Source organism: Postia placenta (assembly GCF_002117355.1).
Source record: "Postia placenta MAD-698-R-SB12 unplaced genomic scaffold POSPLAscaffold_11, whole genome shotgun sequence".
In the NCBI taxonomy this organism is placed as follows: Eukaryota; Fungi; Basidiomycota; class Agaricomycetes; order Polyporales; family Adustoporiaceae; genus Rhodonia; species Rhodonia placenta.
This window is the reverse complement of record NW_020169842.1, coordinates 424591-451521: the sequence shown is the minus strand read 5'-3', so window position 1 is coordinate 451521 and position 26931 is coordinate 424591. Positions and strand designations below refer to the sequence as shown.

At 55.5% G+C, this 26931-nt stretch overlaps 7 protein-coding genes across 7 annotated transcripts; 4 read left to right on the top strand and 3 right to left on the bottom strand.

Moving 5' to 3' along the window:
* Positions 1–105: 105 nt before the first annotated feature.
* POSPLADRAFT_1059057 (hypothetical protein) lies at positions 106–3126 on the top strand (the record flags this gene model as incomplete). The annotated part of the gene is made up of 9 exons (XM_024481117.1): positions 106–161; positions 897–946; positions 1004–1339; positions 1396–1779; positions 1836–1865; positions 1924–2371; positions 2430–2834; positions 2896–2992; positions 3058–3126. 9 exons carry the CDS (start codon positions 106–108, stop codon positions 3124–3126), a joined length of 1875 nt encoding a protein of 624 aa, XP_024336546.1.
* A 673-nt stretch (positions 3127–3799) lies between these two features.
* POSPLADRAFT_1149461 (hypothetical protein) lies at positions 3800–10311 on the top strand (the record flags this gene model as incomplete). Its single annotated transcript, XM_024486306.1, has 21 exons — positions 3800–4098; positions 4138–4236; positions 4366–4520; positions 4696–4754; positions 5251–5297; positions 5386–5522; positions 5593–5698; positions 5779–6000; positions 6094–6238; positions 6533–6796; positions 6921–7401; positions 7665–7812; positions 7868–8093; positions 8217–8379; positions 8435–8715; positions 8839–9291; positions 9321–9447; positions 9708–9881; positions 9953–10046; positions 10115–10155; positions 10214–10311. The coding sequence occupies 21 exons, from the start codon at positions 3800–3802 to the stop codon at positions 10309–10311; spliced, it is 3819 nt and encodes a 1272-aa protein (XP_024336545.1).
* A 302-nt stretch (positions 10312–10613) lies between these two features.
* POSPLADRAFT_1048228 (hypothetical protein) lies at positions 10614–15484 on the bottom strand (the record flags this gene model as incomplete). The annotated part of the gene is made up of 11 exons (XM_024479468.1): positions 10614–10984; positions 11060–12135; positions 12182–12480; positions 12536–12621; positions 12890–12891; positions 13177–13329; positions 13396–13583; positions 13634–14104; positions 14243–14437; positions 14759–14964; positions 15037–15484. The coding sequence occupies 11 exons, from the start codon at positions 15482–15484 to the stop codon at positions 10614–10616; spliced, it is 3495 nt and encodes a 1164-aa protein (XP_024336544.1).
* Positions 15485–17082: 1598 nt separating this feature from the next.
* On the top strand, positions 17083–19166 carry POSPLADRAFT_1149966 (hypothetical protein; the record flags this gene model as incomplete). Its single annotated transcript, XM_024486364.1, has 7 exons — positions 17083–17356; positions 17416–17793; positions 17854–17883; positions 17970–18423; positions 18481–18885; positions 18942–19038; positions 19098–19166. 7 exons carry the CDS (start codon positions 17083–17085, stop codon positions 19164–19166), a joined length of 1707 nt encoding a protein of 568 aa, XP_024336543.1.
* Positions 19167–20115: 949 nt separating this feature from the next.
* On the top strand, positions 20116–21038 carry POSPLADRAFT_1048227 (hypothetical protein; the record flags this gene model as incomplete). The annotated part of the gene is made up of 4 exons (XM_024479467.1): positions 20116–20241; positions 20457–20838; positions 20898–20968; positions 21027–21038. The coding sequence occupies 4 exons, from the start codon at positions 20116–20118 to the stop codon at positions 21036–21038; spliced, it is 591 nt and encodes a 196-aa protein (XP_024336542.1).
* Positions 21039–21588: 550 nt separating this feature from the next.
* On the bottom strand, positions 21589–22587 carry POSPLADRAFT_1149850 (hypothetical protein; the record flags this gene model as incomplete). Its single annotated transcript, XM_024486354.1, has 3 exons — positions 21589–21731; positions 21790–22416; positions 22476–22587. Coding segments are annotated over 3 exons (882 nt in total), but the record flags the coding sequence as incomplete, so codon positions are not given.
* Positions 22588–23072: 485 nt separating this feature from the next.
* Positions 23073–26134, bottom strand: POSPLADRAFT_1149702 (hypothetical protein; the record flags this gene model as incomplete). Its single annotated transcript, XM_024486339.1, has 7 exons — positions 23073–23113; positions 23172–23268; positions 25322–25350; positions 25412–25477; positions 25615–25728; positions 25778–25823; positions 25871–26134. 7 exons carry the CDS (start codon positions 26132–26134, stop codon positions 23073–23075), a joined length of 657 nt encoding a protein of 218 aa, XP_024336540.1.
* Positions 26135–26931: the final 797 nt, after the last annotated feature.

Below are 26931 nucleotides of genomic sequence, written 5' to 3'. Positions count from 1 at the left end.
TGGCTCGTGTGTGGAAATAGATATCGAATTTTCATTGAAAAAAGAAAGAAAAAACACCTTGGCCCCTCAACGTTCTGGTAAGTCTTGGACGACGTGATAATAGCAATGAGCTCGAGTGACGACGGCCATTTGCGCCCAACGCAGGGAGGAAGGAGCGAATGGTGAGCATGACAACAGTATTCAAGAAGGGAAACACCTCCACATCGAAGGTAAAATGATATATCGTGGCGATTGCGTTAACCATGCGTACCAGTACATTCAGCGTAGATATATCTGTTCAGTCCATGTCAACTGCAGTCTGACGTACATCACCAGATAAACTTGGCACCCGGAGTGCGTCCTCGATTTACTCTGAGAGCGTGATTGCTGACAAAATTGTGCGCCTCTGCGACCGTTCTACACGCTGATCTCGCTGTGTATTCACCATCTTGAGCTGGTCTCCTATGACTTGATTGTAGCGAGGAATCACATTCGAGTGATGCAGGCAATGGAGACAGCAGGTTTACCGACCCAGGAGCCTCAGTACAGTTTTTGGTGCCAGATAGAATGCTGTACTGCCCTGACAGGAGGGGGGTGGGGAAGCTAGCCCGACTAATTGCAAGTGAAGTATATCGGTCTACCAAGGGGGTCATGTGCGACGAAGACCACGCTTCGGGTATCAATTCGCGCCCGCCGGTAGTGCCCGGCCACGTAATCAGTCTCTCGAAATTATGATTCGGCAAAGTTGCGTGTGGTGAACACCGGCAGCATAGGCGTCGTAGGCGCCCGCGAATACATGCGATGTCCCTGCAGGACAATCATCCAGAGCAAGTTTGACCTGAGAAGGTCATTTCGGAATTATGTGGAAGCATGGCTTACATGATTCACTTGCGTAAGTGAAGCTAATATCACGTTAGCGTCCGCGCGAACATCGCAACCACACCCATTCCCGGCGGCAGTCAGATTGGTACATCCATGTCCTGATAAGCGAGAAGTTGAGATTCTAACCTTGCGAATAGACAAGACATCGAAGCATGTACTCCATATATAAAGGAACCGGTGAGGCGTACTCAGTCCGTTGTCACAATGGACTCGTCGACGCCGCCGCTACCTCTTCTTGGGGGTATCATCCTGACTCGTGAAGGCCTCACCGGTCTCCTCCTACCTGGGCTTTCTGTGTTGGCCTGTCTCATTGCTACGGTCATAGCTTCGTTAATCTTGATTCCATACTTCAATGACCCGTACAAGCTTCGAGCGTACCCTGGACCATTCCTCGCGAAGTTCACATCCGCTTGGATCTCTTGGACCATCAGCCACAATCCAATTTCAGAGATCGTGGATCATTTGCATCGTCAATACGGTAATATCGCGCTCCCAATCCTTCGCCAGCTATTGCTCAACTCCCTTACCATGCAGGCCCTATCGTTCGCCTCGGCCCCAACAACGTCTCTATTGCCGACCCCTCAGGCTCTGCCTTCTCAGTCATCTACAGCCACTCATCTGGTGTAACCAAGTCAGCTTTCTACGACACTTTCGCAAATTTCAGGATCAGGAATATATTCAACACGCGCGACCGTGCAGAGCACTCACGCAAACGCCGCGTCGAGGCGCACATGTTTGCACCCCAGAGCATCCGGGCCTTGGAGGAAACTGCGCGTGTCCATTTCCAGGTGCTTTTGCGTCAGTGGGATGCGATGTGCGCACATGCAGAGAAGGCAGGACGCGGACGTGCGGACGGAGCAATCGGTGCAGTTCCCTGGAAGGTGCATGGCGGCAGAGTCTGGTTCAATTGCATGATCTGTAAGCGTCTGTCATTGCGTTCGAAAGCTTTACTGACAGTCATGATTGTCGATCAGGGTTCAGCTATTGGTCATTTGATACAATTGGTTCGTCCGAGACTTTTCGCAGGTGAGCTTGTCACATTAACGGGAAAACTCTACATAGGCGATCTTGCGTTTGGACATCCGTTTGGCATGCTCGAGACGGGAAAAGATGTAGCTCAGATAGCTAAATCCAACGCTCGAGGCATGCAGGCCATTGCTCAGGGTACCTCCGACTCGGAGAAAGCGACATTAGAGCTGGTGGATATTCCTGCAATCGAGGTGCTCACTGCACGCGCGGATGCCCTCTTTGTTGTGGCGTATCTCCCGCCGTGGGCACAAAAGATTGTTGGCCGTCTGCCGAGCTTCCGATCCGGCTACGCAGCTGCGCCAAAGCTTGCGGGTATGGCCGTCGCGGCTGTGGCCAACCGGCTCGCGTCTCAATATGATCGTGCGGACATGCTCTCCAAGCTTCTGCAGGGAAGAGACGAAGACGGAAAACCCTACAGTCCGGAAGAGCTGAGCGCTGAGGCATGGGTTCTGATCATCGCCGGTGGGGATACGACTGCCAAGTGAGTGCATCTGTTCTTCTCATCATGCGATCTCGCACTTAAAGCGCCTTCAAAACAGTTCTTCGTGCGCGTTAACGTACCATCTCGCGCGCAATCCCCGGGTCCAGGCAAAGCTGCAGGCTGAGTTGGATGCAGCTCTCGACGGCATCGACTCCGATGTAGCGCCTTACGATGCGGTGAAGGACCTGCCGTACCTCGACGCTGTCATCAACGAAGGTCTCCGCCTGCACTCAACAGTGGGCGGAGGCCTACCTCGCGTTGTCCCTGCTGGTGGACTGACCGTCCTCGGACAGCACCTGAAGGAAGGGACGGTGGTGAGCTCGCCGATTTACACTCTGCACACGAACGAGGTGGTATGGGGCGAGAACGCACACGAGTTCTACCCTGAGAGGTGGCTCGAGGCATCCGCGGACGCGAAGAAAGAGATGATGCGATCGTTTGTGCCGTTTTCTGCGGGCCCGAGGTGAGCAGGGAGTGGTCCACCCCCGTGGTCTGGTCTGCTGAGCTGAGGCGTATCTGCACAGGGCGTGCCTAGGGCGGAACCTTGCGCTGCAGCAATTGCACGTCATGTTCGCGACGATCTTCCGCCGGTATAGTTTTGCTCTGGAAAATGACGCGCAGGTAAGCTTGCTTTCACCTCCACCCGCGATACATACACTGAGTGCCCTCTGTCGCCGCTGGAACAGCTTACTATCCAGGAGAGTTTCGTGCGAAAGCCGAAGAACTGCTTCGTAGGCGTGCAGCGGCGAAAGTGACTGCCCTCCCCACATTGACGGTGACAAGTGCCCAGTTCAAGCGCTACTTTTCTTCTCGTATTTTGTCCTGTATACGTGTGATACGAACAGCATCGCTAGTACACAAATTCACATGGAGTCTCCTTGTACTTCGTTCTGCGCGGTGTTGGCGTTGAAGCGAATAATATAATGCAGTGTGCGTGTGCCAGGACTGATTGACAACTCCGCCGTGTGCCATTTTCAAGCCCACGCAGGCAAGACTAGTGGTCAACCGTTGATAGTATCGTATAATTAGAGAGGCTGCGTATCTGTCCAGGAGCTCCATACTTTAAGCAAAATAATATCCAAGTACAGAGCTATAAATCAGGACATCAGGAAAGCGGGTAACAGAGAGCGTGCACGGCGGGCGACGGGACGCCCCCGGGGTATCTCCAAGCGGAGCGTAAACAGGGCTGGATCGTAGCGACTTTTGCTTTTTGGCGTTCATGCGATGACTTCGCCACAGCGCGCGCACGTCTTCTTCACATCACATCTGCGACGCGGATATCGTCAGCACCAACGCCTGGGAGGAAACAGCGAAGGGAGAGCGCACAGCAAGCAGAACAGCCCGATCGGGAACAGGCACACCGCGCAGATGATCCCGCACACGCCGTACTTCTTCTGCACCTGATGGCGGCCCTGTGCGCACTGCGCCATGACTGTCGGCAACGTGGCGATCCATCAGTACATGTCACTTCGGGATGCGGAGACCGACGCGACTCACGCTCCTGCCGGTACTGGTCGCCAACCTGCGCTGCGGTGGGAGCAACACCGTATTTCTCAGACATCGTGGAGAGTGGGCTGGGGATGGACGGTGAAGGGGCGTAAAAATATAAGGGAGCTCGAGGGCGAGAGAAAGAAAGATGAACAGCAAGGCACTCGAGTACGGTCGAAGAGTAGGGCGAAAGAGAAACGAACCCAGGCGGGTGCTGTGTGTGCAGAAGACGGATGGAGGTGAGGACACGCCAGCCACGCGCTTTATGTACCTCACAGCAGGGCGTGCCCGTCTGCGGAGGCGGTGCAAGCGGACCTGGGGCGGTCGCGTGTGCCCCCACGAGAAAAGGTCTCCGACAGATGCGCAAGGGCACGGAAGTGCGCCGGGGCCTCACTGGCTCTGCGATGGGGAGTCAGAAGCGAGCGCCCGTGGCGGATAGCACGTACTTGGTCCTTCCCGTCACAACCACAGATGATCAGGCGAGTTTGACTGATGGTGGCGTGCAGCGAGCGCCCGTGGCGGCGGACGCCAGTTGGGGCGCGGACCTCTGGCGAACTCGGGCGTGGGGCGGTGCAGCACGCTCTGGAGGGCGAGGGCTGCTACTCGGGCATGTTTGTTCGTGTCGCATCCGGCATCTGCGACACCCGGCATGATGATGATAGTATAATGGGGAGGTGCACGAGAGAATGAACATCGACACAATGGGCTGGGGCCAAAGTGGACGATCCAGCCCGTGGGCAATGCGCCCGCGGTTGGCAGGGCGAGGCGATGATGAACCACAATGCTGATATCCCGCCACTGCGGTGGCTGCATCAGTTGCACGTAAGCATTCGTAGAACAGCTGGAGGCGGGCATGAGCGCCCGTCCGCTTGCGCTTGCGTGCTCCTTCTTACAGGTACGCGTCGACGTCGCGTTGCCACACGTCCGCCTAGGCCAGACCTAGGAGGGCGGCTATGATCAACGTGCCTTGCACCCGTCGGTCGAGTGTATGTAACTGTAAGAGCGTGGTGCAGGCGGTGTCCCATATTGATTGATATGAATGGTCGCGTTGGCGAGGGCGCACCGACTTCCTAGTTACATGCCAACATGGAGGCACTCCATCAGTGTTCGACTTAGTACGTTGATACAGTACCGACGGATCGGAAGACAGAGTCCGCATCCGCAGCATCACAGAGAGACGTGCGCCATCATGATTGCGGGCGCCTGCTTGGCTCTCGCGACGCGTCCGCGCCCGGGCATCAGGACCCTGGACGTCGAACGTATCGCGGCTGCCATCACAGGCGTGTTTGAGATGCGCGACTAAGATTAAGAGCAGGGAATGACAGGGGTGTGCGCTGGACAGATCCCGCTAATGAGATACGTGGAAAGGGGGCAACGACAAGATAGCATAGGGGACGAACTTCGATCTCACAGAGCAAGAGGTACAGCGTATGTCAGGGTGTGTGTATGAGCCGTCTACGTGTTGATCGACGCCGTCCATGCTGCTCTGCCACGCGCATTGGGAGCATGATCTACAGTTATGAAAGGTGCGGTGCTGCCGTATCAGCGCGGCGATGGGAGAGGCATCGCAGAGCATCATCGCGCGCGGACTGCGGCCTGGTGAACGGATTTCGGAGGGATGCGGCTTGGTCAGATGGATACTACGAAAGCCGTCCACGGGGGTGTACTTTGATTCAAGAAGGGAACGCTCCTTGCTAAGATGCAGTTTGACGCGGCCGACGCCCTGACCGCAGGTAACAGAGCCGTTGACCACGAGATCCGAGAAGTCGCCCTTGCACGGGAAGAGGTGTGCGGAAGCGCCAGAGTCAAAAAGAATGGGGAAGACCCAAGGGCGGCGACGTGAGCAGGGGCGGCACTGACAGAGACGGAAAGGGCAGCAGGATCAAGTACAGCGGATGAGTGATGAACCCAGTCGACAGACGCGGTGTCTCCGTCGGTGAGGGCGCTGTACTCGAACGCATCGGCCGGAGAGAGCAGCGCCGAAGCCCAGTGATCGACAGGAACCAGAGAGTCGACGGCGAGACCAGCGCACTCAGCGGAGGGAGACTTAGCGGCGAAAGAGGACGCCATGGTGTCGGTGTACATAGCGTCCCCGGTGTCGGACACCCTGAACGCGCGACCAGCGGGATCGCGAAGAACTTGTGAACCGCCAGAGGACGTGCAGCGATCCTTGTGCCGACGAGCGCGTTTGGTCGTGAGAGCGTCGGCACGCTTCCCTTCCATGGCACCGCCAGGCTGGAAGCAGTCGGAGACGTCGTGGCCGGTCATTCCGCAATTGGAGCAAGTCTTGCAGGGCTCGTGCAAGCGGTGCCGCCGGCCACCGGCCACCCCTGGTGGACGTGTGTGTTGCGTGTCGTACCTGTACGCCCGAACAGCGTCGTGCGTTGTCGAGCGCGAGGCCCTACATATCCGCCATCGCGACGTATCACGGATGAGGCCATTCACCGTGTTCCGTCTAGGCATGAGTTATACACGCGGGCGGCACTCTGGCGCCGCCTCGCCAGTTACTTTGGGCGGACGCGCCTGTCGTTTGGCCGTTCGCTGTCATGGTATCGTCAACTATGCCACTCTACCGTACTAATCGGGCAATTTCGCTGGCGCAGTGTAGGGGTTACAGTGTTCGTCCTCGAAATGGCATGTATACACAGCGCTATCATCAGTCACGTACCCTAGAGAAGGGCCTACTCGGCAGAGACCAGCGTTGTCAGACCGGTGCAGCACTGTGGGCTATTGTGGGGCTTGATAGGAGTGACAAGGATGCTGTTGGTCCGGGTGCCTCGATCCAAAGGGACAGATGTGATATTCAGTACTGGGAGCATGATCTACCATGATGAAAAGTGCGGTGCTGGCCGTGTCAGCGCGCGAGGCGATGGGGAGAGGCATCGCGGCGCTTCATCGCGCGCCGGCTGCTGGGTTGGAGGGATGCGGCCCGATCAGGTGCATGCTACGGGAACTGTCCGCTGGGGCTGTGCTTTGCTTTCTGCGAGCGGTGTCATCGGCCACGCCTGGCGAACGTGAACATATGTATTATATGTCGCGCCTGTAAGTACGCCCCGAACAGCGCCGTGCGTCGTCGGGCGCGGGGCCCCCGGGCGATCGCGCGTCACGGTCAACGACGGGTGCGACTTGCCCATCAATGCAGTGTATCTCGTACTGTGCTGCACGGCACCCCGCGACCAAGCGTATGGGGCGCGCGTCGATCTTCAGCGGTCTGTCGTCTGGGAGGCGGAGGGCCATGTGTCGCCAAGGACGTCAGGTCCGTTACGGGGTTTGCAGTTGGGTGTCATGGCAGAAGCATCTTCGAGTGCGCAACCGAGTCGACAGGACCGTGGTGATTCTGCCCGAGGTGGCCGACCTGTGCTCTGGCGTTCCATCATGTTCTGAAAGAGGCCTGTGGGAAGGGGACGCCGATGCGGCTGGCTCCAGCGTCACTGCAGGCTTCAGCAGGACCGACGGAGGGAAGTGGCTTACCTGGGGCTTCTTCAAGTTCGCGTCCGGGCATATCCCGACACTTCATGATAATAGAAGTGGCGTAGGGGCGCGTCATGCGGCCCTGACGTGCGGGACACTGTCCACGCCGTAGTGAAGAAGGGCGGGGGCTGGATAGATGGGCGCTAGTTGATGCGCGATCGCCTCCGGGCGCTCGTGTCGCGCACAACTCGATCATGACGTAGCCTAGCTCTAATCCGTGTCTTGCGCCCGACGTGTCTTTGCTCTGGGACAGAAGCTCAACGAATGTCATGGCCACCCCGACGATCTCCAGAGTAACGAGAAGCAGACGACGCGGCGGATGGTGCATATACAGTCCTCCCGCTGGACTCTGAGTCCCCAGCCTCGATGATTGTCTCTCTCGCCGCATCCGCCCTCCGCCCCCTCTGGGTCAACGTCCTCGAGCCCGCCACCGCCTACACCGCCGACGCCCTCTGCGCCTTGGCAGAGCGCGCCGTCGTTAGGTACCCTCTCCCCTCCCGCTCCATCTAGCGTGTGCTGACCATCCTTTCTGCCCAGAGTCCTCTCTGGCATAACCGCAGGCCGGCTCACCATCCACACGCCGTCCCGCTCCTACTCCTTCCCCTCCGCTGATGCTGATGCGCCCGCCTCTGGGCCGTGCGCGACCCTGACCGTCGCACACCCCCTCTTCTGGCTCCGCCTCGCCCTCATGGGCGACCTCGGCTTCTCAGAGGCCTACATGTACAGCGAGGTCCACTGCGACGACCTCATGCTTCTCTTCGACGTACGTCGCCACTTTTCTCCTACCACCCACTTGACCTTCCGCGCCCTTTCCCCTCGCCCTCGACCCGTCATCTCACTTCCCTCCTTACCGTTCCCTACGCGCACTCACACCCCCGCCCCACAGCTGCTCCTCGCGAACCGCGCCTGCCTCGCCAACCTCGACTCCCTCCTCGCCCGCCTCGGCCGCATCCCCGCACAGCGCGCCTGCGCCCGCCTCGCCAACTCCCTCCTCGGCTCGCCCCGCAACATCAGCGCCCACTACGACATCAGCAACGACATGTTCGAGGGTGCGCGCCCCGCCCTCTCCTCCCTTCGCGCGCTGACCCGCGTGTCCCGCTATAGCCTTCCTCTCGCGCGACATGACCTACTCGTGCGCGATCTGGCTCGACCTCGAGGACCGCGCCCTGCGTCGCACGCCCTCCGCCGTCAGCGCCAGCACCAGCTCCAGTTCCAGCTCCAGCGCGGATAGCGACGCCGTCAAGTACACGCAGACACTGGCCGGAGCGGGCGCTGCTGACGCGCAGACGGCGGACGAGGAGCAGCAGGAAGAAGAGTTGCACGAGGCCCAGATGCGCAAGCTGCTGCGCATCATCGAGCTCGCGGATATCAGGCCCGGGCATCGGGTGCGTGTCGCGTTTCTCATCGCCTGGCTCGCCGCCCCGTCGCGCTTCTGATCGCGCGCTCTGCCTCTGCTGAATGCTCTTGCTCTGCTGAATGCTGAATGCTGACGAACTGCGCTACGACAGGTGCTCGAGATCGGGAGCGGCTGGGGGTCGCTCGCGCTGCTCGTCACGAGCAACGTACCGGGGTCGACGGTCGACACGCTCACGCTGTCCGCGGAGCAGGCCGTGCTGGCGGCCGCGCGTGTGGATGAGGCGGGCCTCGGGAGGCAGACCTGTGCCGCGTGCGCGGGCGCGAAGGCGGACTTGAAGGCGAATGGCGCAGGCGCGCATGGGGCCAGGACCCGCGGCGGTGCGAAGGGCAGCAATGCTAACGGCGACGTGAAGAGCAGCGTTACTATTGGCGACGCGAAGAGCAGCAATGCTAACGGCAGCGCGAAGGGTGCTTGCGGGTGCCGCGAGGCCCGCGTGCGCGTGCACTATATGGACTACCGGCGCATGCCGGCGGAGTGGGCGGGCACGTTTGACCGCGTCGTGAGCGTGGAGATGGTCGAGGCGGTCGGGCAGGAGTGGCTCGAGGTGCGTGGGCCGTTTGCTACGGGTTACAGTCAAATGCCGGGCGCGTGCTGATTCGGGCGAGCGGGCGGCGGCAGACGTATTGGAAGCAGATCGAGTGGGCGCTGAAGGGGGGCTCGGGTGCGGGCGTCGTGCAGGGGATCACGATCCCAGAGGCGAGTGAGTACGAGTTCGTTCGCGGTTGACTGCGGGGGAGGCGGTGCACGGTCGACTGTGGGAGGCGAGCGGAATGCTGACGCGCGGACGACAGGGCTCGAGGATTACGCGCAGGACACGGACTTTATCCGTAAATGGGTGCGTGCCGCCTGCTCGTGCCCGCCATTCTGTGCCTGACGCAGAGCGTTTGCTGCAGAGTGAGCAATGCGCTCGCTGGCATGAGATCATAGCCGGTTGCTAACGCACAATGTGTCCGCGTGCAGTCTTCCCTGGGGGCTTCCTCCCGACGCTGACGCTGCTTGTGGATGCGCTTGCGCGTGGATCGTGCGGACGGCTCGTCGTCGAGCGCGTGGAGAACATCGGGCCGCACTACGCGCGCACGCTTCGCGTTTGGCGGGCAAGCTTCGAGCGCGCGTTCGAGGCGGAGATCGTGCCCGGTGAGCGTGCTGCTTCTGTCGGTGCCCGGGCCAGACCTGGATGCTGACTGCTGTCTTGCGGGGGGCGACAGCCCTGCAGACGCGGTACCCGGACACGATGGGTGAGGGTGTCGAAGGCGCGGAAGAGGCGATCGAGATGTTCCGGCGGAAGTGGGTGTACTACTTGTGCGTGTCCCGGTCTCTCTCTTCGGGTCAACATGTGCTGTCGTGCTCACTGTATGGCCTGCGCGTAGCTCCTACTGCGAGGCGGGCTTCGCGAGCCGGAGCTTGGGCGGTACGTGGTGCGCGTTCTAGGCGCTGCTCTCGTGCGTGCTGATGTAGGCTGCGCCCAGATCACATTGTGACGTTCACGAGAGAGGGAAACGTGGACTACCAGTACGGTGCGTATGTGCGCCAGCTGGGCGGGCGGTATAGCGAGGCGGAGGAGTAGAGCGCGTCGCCGTTCTTGATGCCGCCGATGGTCGCGACACTCAGCTGCCCGCCTGCGTTGCCGCAGGGCGCGCTCGCGCTCGCGAAGCGGTGATAAAAGGGATCCAATTTGTTGGACGTAGATGCCACGGCAGTGCGCGGACTCTGTACTAGAAAGGGAACAATGACAGTGGACAGTGAAATAGACGTGTTCGATGGATACAATGGATACAACTGAGTTGTGCTACATGATGCGCGGTGGTCCTTGGTTTGTGAAGCGTACGGTGAGTTCTCAAACAACGCTACAACCGCCTTTTGAGCGAGTTATCTCGCCTTGCTCTTGCTCTTGCCCTTTCCCTTTCCCGCCCCCGGGGCACCGGCGGTCTGGGCGAGCCGCCTGAGCAAGCTTTCCTTCAGCCAGCCGTCGAGGCCGTGCACCAGCCGCATCGCCTCCTCGAGCTCCTGCAGATCCATGTCCGCGCCGTCCTCCTCCTGCAGCGCAGCGCACACGCGCTGGAGCTCCTCGAGGTGCGCGGAGCTCCGGCGCGTGCGGCGCAGGGGGTGAGGGTGCGCGGAGCCTGGACGCGCAGCGGGGCGCGACGAGGACGAGGGCGCGGGCGCGGGCGGGGGGAACGCGGGGTCCTCCTCGCCGTCCTCGCTGGACGGGACGACGAGCATGGAGTCCCGCCTGGCGACTAGAAAAGAAGGGTGCGTGTGCGTGTGCGGTGAGCGTGTGCGGGCGGCGTCCGGGAGGGAGGGACTGTGCTTACATGGGGTCCGGCCGCGCCGCGGTGGGACGGTTGAGCGGGGGCCGGCTCCTGGATGTGGGCTGTCGGGCTCGTCCGTGCGCATGCTCGCGTCGTCGTCGTCTTCGTCTTCGTCGTCGTCGGTCTCTGCGTCGTCGGGCATCTGCTCGCGCTCCTCGGCGGGGTCGACGCCCGTTTCCCAGGTCGCGTCGTCGTCGGACGCGGGCTCAGCGGCGTACCTGGACCTCGGCGAGGGAGGGGGGTACTCGGGGCTCATGGCGGAGGGGCTGGGGCGCGTGCTGCGACTGGCAGCCTCGTACGCCTGCATTATCTCGGTGAATGTGGGGCTGATGTCGCCGGGCGCGGCGGGTGCGGCGGGGTGGAACGACGAGGAGGCGGAGGAGGCTTGCGGCGACGGGGATGCCGTTGGCGAGGAGTTGGGGCGGGTTGGGCTGTGTGGTTCTGTGCGTGCGCTGTCGGGAGGGGAGCTGCCGAGCCTGGCTCGTTTGGGCGGCCTGTCGGGGTCTGATCTCCCTGCGTCCTCATTATGGTCGGCGGAACCTATGCTCGTGCGCAGTGCCCGTTTGCGCATGGTCGGTAAGCTTTGGGGAACACCAGAGTGTGAGGACTCAGGGATGGGGTCGGACTGCGCTCGGTTGCGTTGGTGTAGTTCGAGATTCCGTCCGCCACTCCAGTCGCGCCGCGAGGCCGAGGGGCGGAAGGTGTCGCTGACTGACCTCTGGTTGAGCTGTCCGGCGGGTGAAGATGATGAGCCGACGTCCACGGGGTCCTCTGCGAGAGTGGGTTCCTGCTCTTGGGATCCAGGCTGCGTTACCTCTCTGGGAGAAGGGAACAAAGGGGCATCAGGACTTCCGCCCTCCTTGAGTGGCTGGCCTACATCATTCGAGACGTGTTCCGACGTCGGGATCGTGGAGACAACGTCGTCTGGGTTGTCCACCGTCTGTTGAATTGGAGGCCTCTCTGAATGGCTGACTGGCGAGTGGGCGTCGGCCATTACAACATCGTCCTCAACGAGTCGCGTTGTGTCATTACCGAACTCCATGGGTGGCGTCTCTGGAACAACACTCTGAATGCGACGTCTGCAACAAGCTCCGCATTCAATGGGTTTTGGTGCTTACCTCTTGCGTCTGGTACTGAGACTGAGACTGAGACTCCGAGTAAATCAGCACATCCGGAGGTACTGTGCCTTCTAAGAACTCGTAACACGGAACGAGGATCTTCTTGATTTCGGCGGGTATAGACTGATCAGGTCGCAGCGTCGGTCTTATATGGTCCCAGAAGTCCTTGAAAGCGGCTGGACCAAGGGCTGGGGACGGAATATGACCAAAGGCAGAACAAAGGAAGGGCGCCAACACGTGCAGGACATCAGCAGGCGCCGAAAGCCCGCGCAGCCGGTGAAGTGTACTTTGATATAAAGGAGCGATCTACGAAGAAGTCAGCTAGGCACACATCACAAGGACAGCAATTCTTGTCACGTACAACACGATTATATTCGTCTTCCGTAAGTATCTCGCCTTCATCCCGGATCCACGCATACAGACCCTCTGAAAGGGCAACTACTAAGGCTACAAGGATTTGTTGTGAGCATGATGTTAATACAGATTGAAGTCGTTGAAGTGCGTTTAGGGCAGGGTATAATGAATCTTGAGGCGAGCTGTACGAATCGCATAGAAAATCTTTGATACATGAGCAGAATTTAGTCGGAATATGGGCTTCAACGTCATGAAAGTGTAAAGAGGTCAAAAGAATGTTGGCAATCTTGGGACAGTTCGAAAGCCTAGATCGATCGGATGAGGACTGTCATATAGTCTTATGCAATATAAGGGTACACACCTCTGAGATCGCAGCAGCAGATACGTAGCAATAGTTTCGTGCACAACACATGACGGTGTCGAGGTCGATGATACATCGCGTACTACATGTTGGAGGATCTCTTCCCACATCGACACCTCTTCGTGCGACATAGGCCACAGGCTGGTGCAAAACGCTTGGCATATCGTCGCGAGTGAGAGTATGAGAACACCTGCCTTAGCGGGACGGTAAGGAACGATACTGTGTCTTCCCAGCGACGTTGTAGGCGAGATGACAGCCATGTCTTCGCAAGTACTGTCCATAGGTACCTTGTGAGTTCTGCCTCGTTCGCGGCCTCATTGCTCGTCGCTAACTTATGTAGTATCTCGGGAGAATCTGCCAGTATCAGCGATGCGCATATATCGCCCCAACACGTCTTCACATCTTCCTGCGTCAAGTCATAATGTTGGCTGAGTACCACCCTGAGTACTGAGCTTGAGACCCGCGCAAGCCAAGGCGCATTGAAAACATTTCTGATAACAACCCACAGTTGCTTGAGAAGAGTGAGTAGCACCAGTTGTACATTCGGCAATGCATCTGAAGCCGGATGCATGACCTGGCTGATGATGTCGACCAGACGGTTCGCAAACCCCGGAGGTGTTGTGAGATGGCCAAACTCTTGTGTCAACTGAGCGTGTACGAGCAAAAGGGCTTGCCATATATGCAATAGATGGCTCTGTAGGCAATCTTTTTTAGGGTGTATGACAAAGACATGTCAGGACTCACATCGAGAGGATTATCCATTGAGGTCTGCGACGCTGATCTGCGCACGCAAGACAGCCAGATCTCGAGGAGGGAGCTCCAATGTTGGACGATCTCTACTTCAGCGTACTGCCTAATGCACGTAACGTCCAGCTTGCCTGTAGTTGTTATAATAGTAGACAAGTGCTCTTCGTCAGCCTTCAGAACAGTACCGTCCAGCAGTTCCTCCACTAAAATGTCTTCGGGACAGCCGTGCTCCTTGCTGATAACGATAGAGGTCGTCGACGACTGGATTGTTGACGTCCCGATTGCACTGACCAATCTCAACAAGACAGACTTTCCCTCGGCGTGGACGATCTCGTCCTCATCCTCGACCATACGCTTGGCCACAGCTAGAACAGTAGACGATAGCAGCTGGTCTCCAAACAGCGCATCCCCTGGAGGGAGCGACAACAAATATGCCGCCAGCGCCACCCCCACACCATACCGGTGCTCCTGTTGAACGATTTTGCACGCCGAGATCCTAACGTCTGCGATGCTGCCCTTGAGGAAATTCGGCACCGGGTCAGTCGACCTTATACGGCCGATCGCCCAGACGAGACATCTCCATACCCAAGCATGGAGGACGCGCACCGAGCGTTGCTGATGTCGTTTGGAGTGTGCGAGGGACCTGACGATGAGCCTGATCGTGCGCGTGTGGGTGAAGCATTGCCGATCGGACAGTATGACAAGGCTGGCAAGCACTACACAAGCCCATGACGGACCTCGGCCTACTGTTTGCTGACAATTCGACTCGAGGGCGGAGACAATGAGGGTGGAGAGTTGTGGCTGGGATTGAGAACTCGACTTCGCGCGCATATGACATAAGTCAACGAAAGCCCCGACGTGGGATCGAATAGAGTCGCGAAGGCCTTCTGGCACGGGAAAATCGCATGACAGCAATGTATATGCGTAGCCGGTAAGCGCGCTAGCCGCTGCATGGCGCAGTTGGGACGAAGTCGATTCAAGCCTGGCCAGAACGAACGGTAGCACTTGCACAAATGGCTCTAAGAAGCTAGAAGCGTCGCGAAGTAATAAACTCCGCAGAGCCTCCATAGACAACTTGTTTCAGTGCCGAATGACGCATGATTGACGATACATGAGGCTCACCTGCATACCATCCGCCACGCATATATCTACGTCGCTAGAGGCGATTGTCTTCTGTATGGTGTCACATAGTTGACGTCGACGTGCATGCAGTGAGGCGATGGGTAAATTGAGGACTGACAAGGTCCAAATCGCGATGGCACGCGTCTTGCTGCTATTTGGGGTGGGTAAGGGGGTGGTGATGACGGCTAGGACATCGTCCAGCATTCCTATCAAATCCGCCACTTGGCGGTTCCTTTTCTAAGTTCCCGGACAAAGCTAGTGAAAACAACAAAGCTTACGTTGGAAGGCAGACATCAACGCCGGAAATCTGAACAAGCACGCGACGACTTGCAGCGCATGTTGCGAGACTAGAGTAAGATCTCTCGCAAGTTTCATATATTTCAAGGACGCCTCCTGCGACAATTGCATCGGGTCCAATTGTGAGTTCTCCGGGAACGGGTCGATAAATGCGCGACCGATGTCTCGCCGGAGACATTGCGCGATCACAAGCGCATTTTCCTTGACACATCGGAGTGCAGAAGAGGTGCAGTTGACGTCAGAGAGAGCAACTGCAATCCTCTCAATGCGGTTGACGAACAGGCTGTATGCTTCCGCTAGATCATGCAGTGTTATGTGCTGTATATTTTCATCTTCTCTTGACTCCAGGAGTGTCGAGATTGGAGATGCAAAGTATAAGGGGGCTTCGGAACCGATATTATGCTCTGTAGCGTGGGAGACGGACGACATAGGCTCCGTGGTGTACTTCGATAGTGGAGAACAAGATGTACAGTGCGCGTAGAGGTCTGCTTGAGATGGTGAACTTTGCGGCAGCGAAAGGGGTCACAGGAACAGGGGCAGTCCACCGGACGAAAGACCGAATCCCAACCGTTATGAGGTGCTGTTAAGTGGAGAAATGTATAGTGGCACAAGCATGATATTCTTGTGGCTGGCTTGTGGCTTGCTGTTCAATTTTTGGGTACAAGTTTGTGGCGTTGTTTCTTAACCAGCCACGAACTTGTAGTTGCAGCACGCGACTGTAAATATGGAACGGTGAATCACGAGCTATTCAGCGGCCTACGCGTGCGCCGGTTCGACAACGAGCGTCAAGTAGATTGGGGACAGATATGTTGGGAAGATGGAACACAACTCGCCTCCATGATGTGAACCTTGTGGGCGGCAAGTGGGCGTGCGTGCGAAGAGACAGACTGCCGAGATGGCACACGTCGGCACAACCCCCGATCTAATCTAGCGCCCATCTCGATAGGTCGTATTTTGATGGCGCCCAATCCTATCGCGGCAAGCAGTACTAGTGATGTATATTTCATATGTACCTGGATTATGCCCTCGAGGCTATATTATTGCAACAGGACATGTTTGTGAGCGAAGCGCACTACACAGTGGCCATTTCCATGAAGGGTTTACAGATTTCATGGGACACGCAAAACCGGGCGGAAGCGTCTGTTTTTTTTTCGCAGGAGACTTGTAGGTCGTTGGAGCTTACATCGACGATATCAGTGTCCCACTGGTTCCGTCGATTGAAGCAATCCCGAACGTTGTACCATGAAGAGGTTCATGGGACACACAAAACACATTGAGAAGGTTTCGCTCAACACTAGCAAAGGCGCTTATTCCGCTCGCCACGTCGACGCGCGTCTATTGCGTGACCCATGAGCAAACGGAACAAGCGCCGGCTTCCCGTAACAGGCAGCAACCCCCACTTGCCTTTCCGAAGAATCCTGCCATTGCCCATTTATTTGAGCACAAATTTCCGAGACATCCATGCCTGTAAGACATGGACAACCGTGATATGACCACTGATTTTATCACCAGAGACCACCACCATGTGATTACAGAAATCTCAGATACGGTGAGTGCTACTCAACCACTATTGCCTGTCGGTTAACAAGTTCCGTGCAGTCAATTACTCAAAGCAATTGGTAGGGATCTCCGCACGGCCCGCTTAGTGACGCCGTGTAGTAAGATGTCGCTTATGCTTGACCAATCAAAGCAGACTTTCAGTTCCACGTGTAGGGCATCGCGGCCGCCGCATCATAGACACCGAGTCCTGAGAGGACAGTAGTCCAGAGCCGGTTCTGGATAAGAATTTCGACCCGGAATATGTGGCTCACATAATTCCTTTGCGTAAGTGATGGAAGTTCTCGTCATCTCGTTATGTTATCCTTGACCTTGGCAGATGTTGGGAGTCGGTACTATAGATGATGCGTCAATAATCTGACTTCTGAGAAGATGAGATCCCAACTTTGTGGTGCATTAGCGCGCCTACTTGGCGATGTGGACCCATAGTATATAATGGAACCGGTGAGGCGTACTCAGATTGTCGCACAATGGACTCATCGACGCCGCCGCTACCTCCTCTCGGGAGTATCATCCTGGCTCGTGAAGGCCTCACCGGTCTCCTCCTACCTGGGCTTTCTGTGCTGGCCTGTCTCATTGCTACGGTCATAGCTTCGTCAATCTTACTTCCATACTTCAATGACCCGTACAAACTTCGAGCGTACCCTGGACCATTCTTCGCGAAGTTCACATCCGCTTGGCTCTCTTGGATTATCGGCCACAACCGATGGTCAGAGACTGTGTATCATCTACATCGTCAACACGGTAATCTGGCAGTACTATTTTTTTTCGAACAACTATTGATCAACCTTCCTCCGCTACAGGCCCCATCGTTCGCCTCGGCCCTGACAACGTCTCCATTTCCGACCCTTCTGCCTTAGCAGCCATCTACGGCCACTCATCTGGTGCATTGAAATCAACTTTCTACGACGCTATCTCGAGTATCAGAATCAGGAATCTATTCAACACGCGCGACCGTGCCGAGCATTCACGCAAACGTCGCATCGAGGCACACATGTTCTCACCTCGGGGTATCCGGGCGTTGGAGGATACTGCGCGTGTCCATTTCCAGGTACTTGTGCGTCAGTGGGATACACTATGTGCGCACACAGATAAGGCAATACGCGGAAGTGCCGAAGGGACAATCGGTACGGTTCACTGGAAGGTGCATAGCGGAAGAGTCTGGTTTGATTGCATGCCTTGTAAGCATCTCGTGATAGCGTCCGGAGAAGGCCTTACTCATGGTTCTGATTGTCAATTAGGGTTCACCTTTTGGTCATTCGACACGATCAGTTCGTCTAAGTCGTCTCTTGCAGATGAGCCTTTCACACTGACTGGCTACTGTCCCATCGGCTATGCCATGGGATCTAATTCATAGGTGATCTTGCATTTGGTCATCCTTTCGGTATGCTCGAAGCGGCGAAGGACACTGCTAAAATATCGAAATCCAATATTAAAGGTATGCAGGCAATATCACAGGGTAATTCCCACTCGGACGAGGCGGAATTGGAACTGGAGGAAATCCCTGCAATCGAGATGCTCGCCGAGCATTTAGACATCATCGTGTCTCTGGCGTTTCTCCCAGCATGGCTTCAGCCCATTGTTGGCCGTCTTCCAAGCGTCCGATATGGCTATGATGCTGCTCCAAAGCTTGCGGGCCTCGCCGTCGCAGCCGTAGCCAACCGCTTCGCGTCTAAAACTAAAATCGATCGTGCGGACATGCTGTCCGAGCTGCTGCGAGGAAGAGACGAGGATGGAAAGCCTTATGGTCCGGAAGAGCTAAGTGCTGAGGCAGAGCTTCTAATCATCGCCGGTGGGGATACCACCGCCAAGTGAGTGGATCTGCCCTTCTCAGCATGCGGTATAGCGCTTAAAGCGCCTTCGAACAGTTCTTCGTGCGCGACAACTTACCATCTCGCACGCAATCCCCGGATCCGAGCAAAGCTGCAGGCTGAGCTTGACGCAGCACTGGAGGGCATCGATTCCGATGTAGCGCCTTACGATGCGGTGAAGGACCTACCCTACCTCGATGCCGTCATCAACGAAGGCCTCCGCCTGCACTCGACAATAGGCGCAGGCCTGCCTCGCGTTGTCCCCCCTGGTGGACTGACCGTTCTCGGACAGCACCTGAAGGAAGGGACGGTGGTGAGCTCGCCGCTTTACTGTCTGCACAGGAATGAGGTGGTGTGGGGCGAGAACGCACACGAGTTCTACCCTGAGAGGTGGCTCGAGGCATCCGCGGACGCGAAGAAAGAGATGATGCGATCGTTTGCGCCTTTCTCTGTGGGTCCGAGGTGAGTAGGGAAGCAGGTGGCTGTGATCTGCCGAAGTAAGCGGTGTCTTCACATAGGGCATGCTTGGGGCGAAACCTTGCGCTACAGCAAATGCACATCGTATTGGCGACCATCTTTCATCGGTACAATTTGGTTCTAGAGAGTGATGCTCCGGTAAGTTCACATTCACCTATCGATACGATGCACGTGAATGACCTCTCATACCGGCGCAGCTTCCACTCCGGGACGGTTTTGTGCGGAAGCCGAAGAATTGCGTTGTTGGCGTACAACGACGGAAGTGATTGATTTCTGCTAGAAACGGTAGCTGTCATCCTCCATCATGCAATATGACATCATCGCTGGGACACGATACGATCTGTAATATTTGCTTTTCGGAACGGGAAATGACGCAATGTGGTCTTAACGAGAACTTGGTCGAGTGACATGCCATGGGCTCCCACAGCGTGACATCGTATAATTAGGTTCTGTCCAGGAGCTCCGTGCATTAAGTAAAACATACGCCCACCGGAAATGATTGAGATCCCTCCACCTAGGTGATCGCTGGATTTTGACAGGCGCGTGTGCAAAATCTGGCTTGGGGCGATTTAGTGGGACTTTACACACGTGCACCATTTCAGCCCGGAACACTGCAACTATAGCAAAACCAATATTGATAGACCTCCCTCGCAAAAAGTACAGATAGGCGGCATGGAGCATAATGGCGCTCGGCACCTTGGGGTGACGTGCAGTCATTCCTCAGAGGTTGTTCGCGGCAGCCATGTGAAGTAATCCACACCAATGCCTCAATATTCGTCCGTTTGTCGAGGTCTACCCCGTTTGCTTCCGCAAGCAATGGCAGACAGCGACGAGCTCTGCACTCTACTGTGACGCAATACCAGTAGCTTCTGATCATTAGCCATGAAGTGAGACGTGTATATAACGAATCCTTTCTGAGCAGGATCCATATATCGTCGATTACCGACCATGGTCGGTAGACGAGGGGATCACAGCAAGCGTCTACTCAGTAGCCCGTCTCTGATCGGCTGCCGGTCGCCGTCTCTGCACCACTGCCGACTCCTGCCGCAAGCTTCTGCCCCACTTTGCCGAAGTGTATACTTTGCGAGGGGAGGTCTATCAATATTGGTTTTGCTGTAATATGAGTGTCAGCAGCAAATAACGTTGTGCCCACTTTACGCCACCAAGAACCCCACAGGTGGCTGCGTTCCGGTGGCTCCATATGGCGGGACCTTCATGTCTCCACAAGGTCATCCACTTATTACCCACAACGTCATCATTGACCCCGCAATTGCATCATGGACATCGACCCGCCAGTACTTCCACCTCCTTCAGGAGTATATAAAACCCATCACTGCTCCTGTCTGCTTCTTCACAACTCACAACTTGAACTCATCCTCATCCACACATCCACACTGACTGCATAACTACAACCTTTTTAATACATTCACGATCATGAACGCTTTTGGTAACCCACCGGCTCCGGGCTTCGACGACTGTGAGTGTTCTATATTTTTCTAATTCGCAACCTCGTTGTCTAACTTCTCTCCGTCGTAGCCGGCAACTACGTCGGCCAGCACGGCAACAGCGACTGGCAGAACCAGAGTGGACAAGGCTTCCAGGATCAGGGCTTCCAAGGACAAGGAGGTCAGAACTTCGGAAACCAACGCGGCTACGACCAGGGCTCCCAGGGTCAGCAAGGCTTCCAGGGAGACGTCCAGGGCCAAGAATGGACCGCTGGTCGCGGCGACAACTACGGCAACACCGGAACCCCCGGCAACACCAGCGACGCGAACACGTATGGTGCCGGCGGTAACAACTTCGAGGGTGCCGGACGCCAGGGCGATCAAAACTATCAGAGCCAAGGCGACTATGACCAGAACAACTGGGATAACCAGCAGACTGGTGCTGCACCTGGAGGCAGGGCTGGCAAGCCATCAGTGGGTCAGCGCATTAAGGGTAGGTTCATTCTACTTTATTCGTATCGGGGTTGGATGCTGACTGTGTTCCGCATACAGGCGACCTCGAGGAGGTGACGGGAAAGGTGACTCGCAACCAAGGCATGGTTCAGCGCGGCCAGGAAGAGAAGGTGAGTTTCTTGGTATATTTCCACCCATTCTCGATGCTGATTTGATTCTTTCGATAAGTCCGGCTGGTAAAGACAGTGCTGACCCTTGATTATACCTGTAATTGTACGCTTCAAGTACGATCAACGCGGTTGTATGTTTATGTACGATAATGGATCAGTCTCTGAGCTAGGCGCAATGCCATAAGAATACTGGATGTCCCAAGTTGAATCGTGTGTTGATTACGTGCGAGGACGCCTTCTCGTATCACTTTCGGTGTCTTCGACGACCCGATCCCATTCGTTCCTTGAGATAACTATCTTGTCGACTGCTGGAAACCGGATGCGCCATGACACGCGTTGATTCATGTCAAAGGTTCAGATCTCAGATCTCAACCATTAAGTATTTCTCCGTGTCAACTGATCACCAAAGTCTGACGGCTTCATAGACGCTATGTTGTCCTCTGGTGGAACTTTACTCGTTGCTTGTCGTGACCAAGAGTGCGACTACGAATCACAAACATCCCACCATCGAGATATGTTATGCTCCTCAATTTATAATGACGCCTTCATATCGGTGTATACCACTGGCAGTGCTGAAACATGTGCACAATGGATGAGGCGACATGAGCATGCAAAATGTCTTATAGACCCTCACTAGCTTTCCACGAGTTGTAGTAGATCTCGAGATGATCGACTAGACTCGCCTTGCGCGGTCGCCAGCCTAACAAGGAACGCGCAAGGTAAGGCCGAATCAAGGTCGACGCGGTAAGTGCGGCCTCAAACACTGTCGGATGCCGCCACTTCAGCACCGCCTCTTTGAGAATGAACACCGTTGGACTTACGGTTACTCGGCGGGAGGTATTCGTATGGACCCTTGGCGCCAGAAACCTCCACCAACTTCTGCAGAATGTCATCCACGCCCTCCGTAAACTCGTTGGTAGCGTCAAAGATCTTTCCACCAACGATGGCGGACTTCTCAGCGGCAAGGAGATACAGCTCGGCAAGATCATCACAGTGAATCGTCCCGTAGCGCCCTCCTGGCGTCCCATACCACGCGACTGTGCCCTCGTATGCCTTCTTGAACAAGGGTGCCAGGAGCGATGCGGAGCGCCCGTATAGCAAGGATGGACGTATCACAATCCCGCTGACATCGGAATGGGTCACAACGCGTTGCTCGAATTCAGGTCTCCAAGCGGTGATCTTCACAGAAACGTTCGTGATAGGCGTCGTGTCCGAGACGATCTCCTTCCGGCTATCCCCGTGCACCCAAGCACCGGATGTGTAGATGTAAGCGAGATTCGGCGCGTGCGGCGGACGATATTGCTTAGCGGCCTTAGCGGTGCTTTCAAGCAGCAGCTTGGACAGGTGGGGAATGTCCCTTCCAGCGATGGCCTCAATCACGACGTCGAGCGTGGCGACAAGAGGCAGCCAAGGCGACGGATCGCTAGTATCTGCGACAATCGGAATGACTGAAGCGAAATGACGTGAGCTCAAGGACAATCGCAGAGAGCAGTCATTTGTGGCTTACTTTCTTCCACAGCAAGCTTTTGGACTTTGGACGCAGAGCGGGTTACTCCGTAGACGATATGGCCGGCGCGCACGAATGCTTGCGCGACCGGGAACCCGATGAATCCTGATGCGCTGCATGTCCGCGGTGATTGTCAGTAGTCTCGTTTTGTTCATTAAGCCCCAAGGCCATACCCAATGACGAGAACCTTCATGACCACGACGTTCTGATGATACTAGCGTCAGCACTGCTTATCGTCGTCAAATATTGGAAGACGACGGGTGGGAGCATACTGACCCACCGGCAATTCGGCATGAACACATCATGCAATAAGGTTGGCTCCCTCCAGAGTCCAAGTCTTTCCCAGATGCCTCCACGCTATTAATAACCTTGCGGTCTGCGGAATCACTTCGCATGATAGAGTGTACATCAACTCAGGCAGCTCGAGAATTATCGCAAAATCATAGTGAATGGATCTATGAAAAGGGAGACAATCGCAAGCAGGATTTTATCACGTCCAAGTGATCGTCCGTGAATGAGACCTCAAGAGCTGATTGATCCAACGCTTTTGTATAGGCAATCTAATATTCCGACGCCAGGCTTACTACAAGCGATGGCTCAGTCTACCATCATACCACCATTCACCATGATTGTCTGCCCTACGAGACATCCGGCGTTATATTGTGCTGGCTAGCAGCGAGACCATATCATACTCACCAGTGATGAAGTATGCTTCGGGTTTGATCAAGTAGGAGACCAAACTGGCGATAACTTCAGGCTCGCCGACAGGAACGTTTGGGGGGAGTTCGAGGGCCTGTATGGCCAAATGTTAGCCCATGTGTAAGGCTACTATGTAGTCTTGCCTTCCACAGGTCAACACCTCCAGAGCGGTTAGTAATGCCGCTGGCTGGAGAATATAACAAGTAAACATCGGTACAGATGTCCATTTTCGTGTCAGCTATACGCACTTAGAGTAGTTTTGATAAGGCCAGGTGCATAGCAGTTCACAGTGATTCCGTATTTCGATAGCTCCAACGCTGAGCGGGCAACACGCATCTTTTAACATTGTGCTAACGGATGGGTTGTTAGACTATACCTGCACTCTGCGTCAAACCGCGGATGGCGAACTTCGTAGCGCAATACGCAGACATCATCGGTACAGCTGGGGAAATTTTGAGCGAGACATACGAGGTTTGTTATAACGAGCCAGGCTTACCCTGCTTGCCTGCCACCGAGGATGCTCCTATGATTCGGTCTCGGCACCCTCGTGTGGATAGTTATGGAAGAGAGAAATCGCACCGACGATGCGCCCGCCTTTTCCCTGCTGAATCATTTGGATCGCCGCGTGCTTGTAACATAACATGACACCTCGTATATTGACGGCGACGATTTTGTCGAAATCTTCTATGGGGACTGTGACAACGTGAGCGCGTCGACGCAAAGCGAAACCCACTCCTTACGCTCTATCAAAGTCTTGTAGAAAGCAAGTCCCGCATTCGCCACCATCTAGACGTGACGGGCTTCAGATCTATAGCCCCAAGGGAACAGAGTAGTATAAACTTACTACGTCAAGGCGCCCGAACTCTTGCACAACCTTTGTAATCATGACTTCTACATCACCTTCTACAGATACATCCGCAGGGACTGCGAGCGAGCGCCCACCTCGAGCCTGTATCTGTGACACAAGCTCCTGCAGCTCGTCCGTCTTCGATGCAACGTCGTTCACGGCAACGTCAAGGCCTTCATCTGCCAAACGTAGCGCAATGACGCGGCCGATGCCTTGTGCAGCACCGGTGACAACAGCTATGCGTGGGGAATGTGAATTCATGTTGCGATTCTCCCTCCGTCGTGTCGCTGCTGCTGATATACAGCATCGAATCATGCATTCCTGATGAGAACCGAGCTCCATAAGTCGTCATCAACCTGGAGATGCCATACCAGAGAGTATAGTATCCTGCTGATTCGCTCTTATCTGCCAAACAGCGCCTAGAGCCTGAGATTTTTCCATATTCATTGACCTTAGTGCGCGTTAACCGCCCATCGTGGCGAGATTCTATGCACTTGCACATGCGACATTCGCAGGAAGCCCGCTGGAACCCTGAGCTTCTATACCTGCGCTTGGAGTATCCCCTCCTGGCCGAAGACGAGGAGAGTGGTCATCAGATTGATCAGAAACGAGCCAATGTACCAGAGCTCGTGCTATTTGCACGCTAAGCTCACATGAGAGAGCTACGAGAGACACTCTGATCAGCAAATATCCCTTTGCACGAAGGTTGGAACATTCAGTAGAAGACATGCGTATCTGACTATCGACGGATCACTCAGCTTGATTTTATATCTAGACCCACTGAGTCGATCGTGATTGAAATTAGTTGATGTAGCCAAAGTATCCAGGCCTTAGCAAGGTCGAGTAGATGTTTCTGAGCAGAAGCCATATTATCGTATCTGCATGTCCTTAATGAACAAGGATGCAGAAATTACAATTCAATCCAACACGAGACCGCCGTTCACCATGATGGTCTGGCCTGCGAGATACCTGATTAGATTGCGCTTGTAACAAGCCAAGACTCCCAGCTGCGACCCACCAGTGATAAAATATGCCTCCGGTTTGATCAGGTAAGAAACTAAACTGGCGACGACTTCGGGTTCACCCGTAGGAACATTTGCAGGAAGACCGATTTCCTGGACAAGAAGTTGGTATTAACTTATATGGGCACAAGTTTGTAAATTTGCCTTCAATAGCTCTGAATGCCCGGGGCCGTCAGTGACAACTTGACCTAAGGTATATTATCAGTGAGAAGTGCATGTATATAGTGCCCATACGCACCCATTGGCGATCTGATGACCCCCGGTGCGTATGCGTTCACAGTGATGTCGTATTTCGATAGCTCCAAAGCTAAACGATCAGCGAGTTGACACTGAGCCAGCCGACTAGCGTTCAGGAATACATCTCATACCTGTGCTCTGCGTCAACCCGCGTACGGCAAACTTGGTGGCAGAATACGCGGAGGTTGACGCCATAGCTAAAAGGCGGTAACCTATGAAACTAGTTGTGCCTATGAGAGTGGCCCACTCACCCTGCTTGCCCACCACCGAGGATGCTCCTATACCTCATTCTCAGTTTCTCAAGTCGTATGGCCGGGATATATATGAACCGCACCTAGAATTCGCCCGCCTCTTCCTTGCTGTATCATCTGAATGGCTGCATGCTTGTAACATAACATTACGCCTCGTAGGTTGACAGACGTGATTTTATCGAAGTCTCCCAAGGATACTTCGACAATATGAGGATAGTTCGACATAGCAAAGAGGGGAAGTCGTACGTTCTATCAATGGCTTGATAATCGATATTCCTGCATTCGCCACCATCTGCACATGTATAGCTTCAGATAGTGATCAAGAGGGTATTACCTTACCACATCGAGGCTACCAAACTCATGGACAACCATGGCAATCATGTCCCGAACGTCATCTTCCTTGGAGACATCTGCAGGAACAGCGAGAGAACGTCCTCCTCGAGTCTGTATTTGCGATACCAGTTCCTGCAACTGGTCTGTCTTCGAAGCAAGGTCATTCACGGCAACTTCAAGGTGATCGTCAGCCAGTCGTAGCGCTATGGCGCGTCCAATGCCTTGTGCGGCGCCAGTCACAATCGCTACGCGTGGGGGAGACAAATCCATGCTGGTGGTGGATGTACGTGGCCGCAGTTTCACTGTCTCGAATATATAGCGTCGAAAACGCGAAGCAAGTAGCTGGCTTATCAGGCGACGACCTACATGCAAATTTAGTTCAAGTAGCGATTACCGTCTCCGTTCTGCCACACATGTTAGCGATAGAAGTCGGATTCTAAAGGCTTCATAAGACCATGAAAACTGACTAGTAAATGCCTCGTGATAATACTTTGGCCAGACCCACACAAGGCACTCGATAGCGCCGAATGCGGCCTCCGGGTTGACATCCACTTGCCTACCTGCTCCTCGTGATCTTCCCGAACACGGGAAGCACGATCATGAGGATGGGTATTGCATGAATGGAAGTGAGCCAGTGTGAAGCGACCGGCCCAAGTGCGCGCTGAATGCATGAAGAAAGCGACGCTGTATCGCAGGGCTGTAGTCATATCCTGGGCATCACCGGGGAGTATAAACAGCTCGACAAGTGGGATTGTGTGCCGATATCCGGCCATCAGAATGACAGACAGCTCCAAGGAAGACTTGATAACGAATACATAGTCTTCCATTCCACTGCAGATGGACCAAGTGCGAACTACCGAAAGCTGGGTTGGATCACGACATCAGCCTATAATGAACGTCTTGGTAGAACCCACTCAATCTACTCCACGGAGGTTAACCTAGTTTCGTTAGTTACGGAGACGCGCTGAGCCGATGTCAGAAAGGCGAAACTCAACGCACCGGCCAAACAACTGGAACAGGGAGTCAAGTCGTTCCGGTTCCTGTGAGCCGCAGTAGTCACCGAGCAA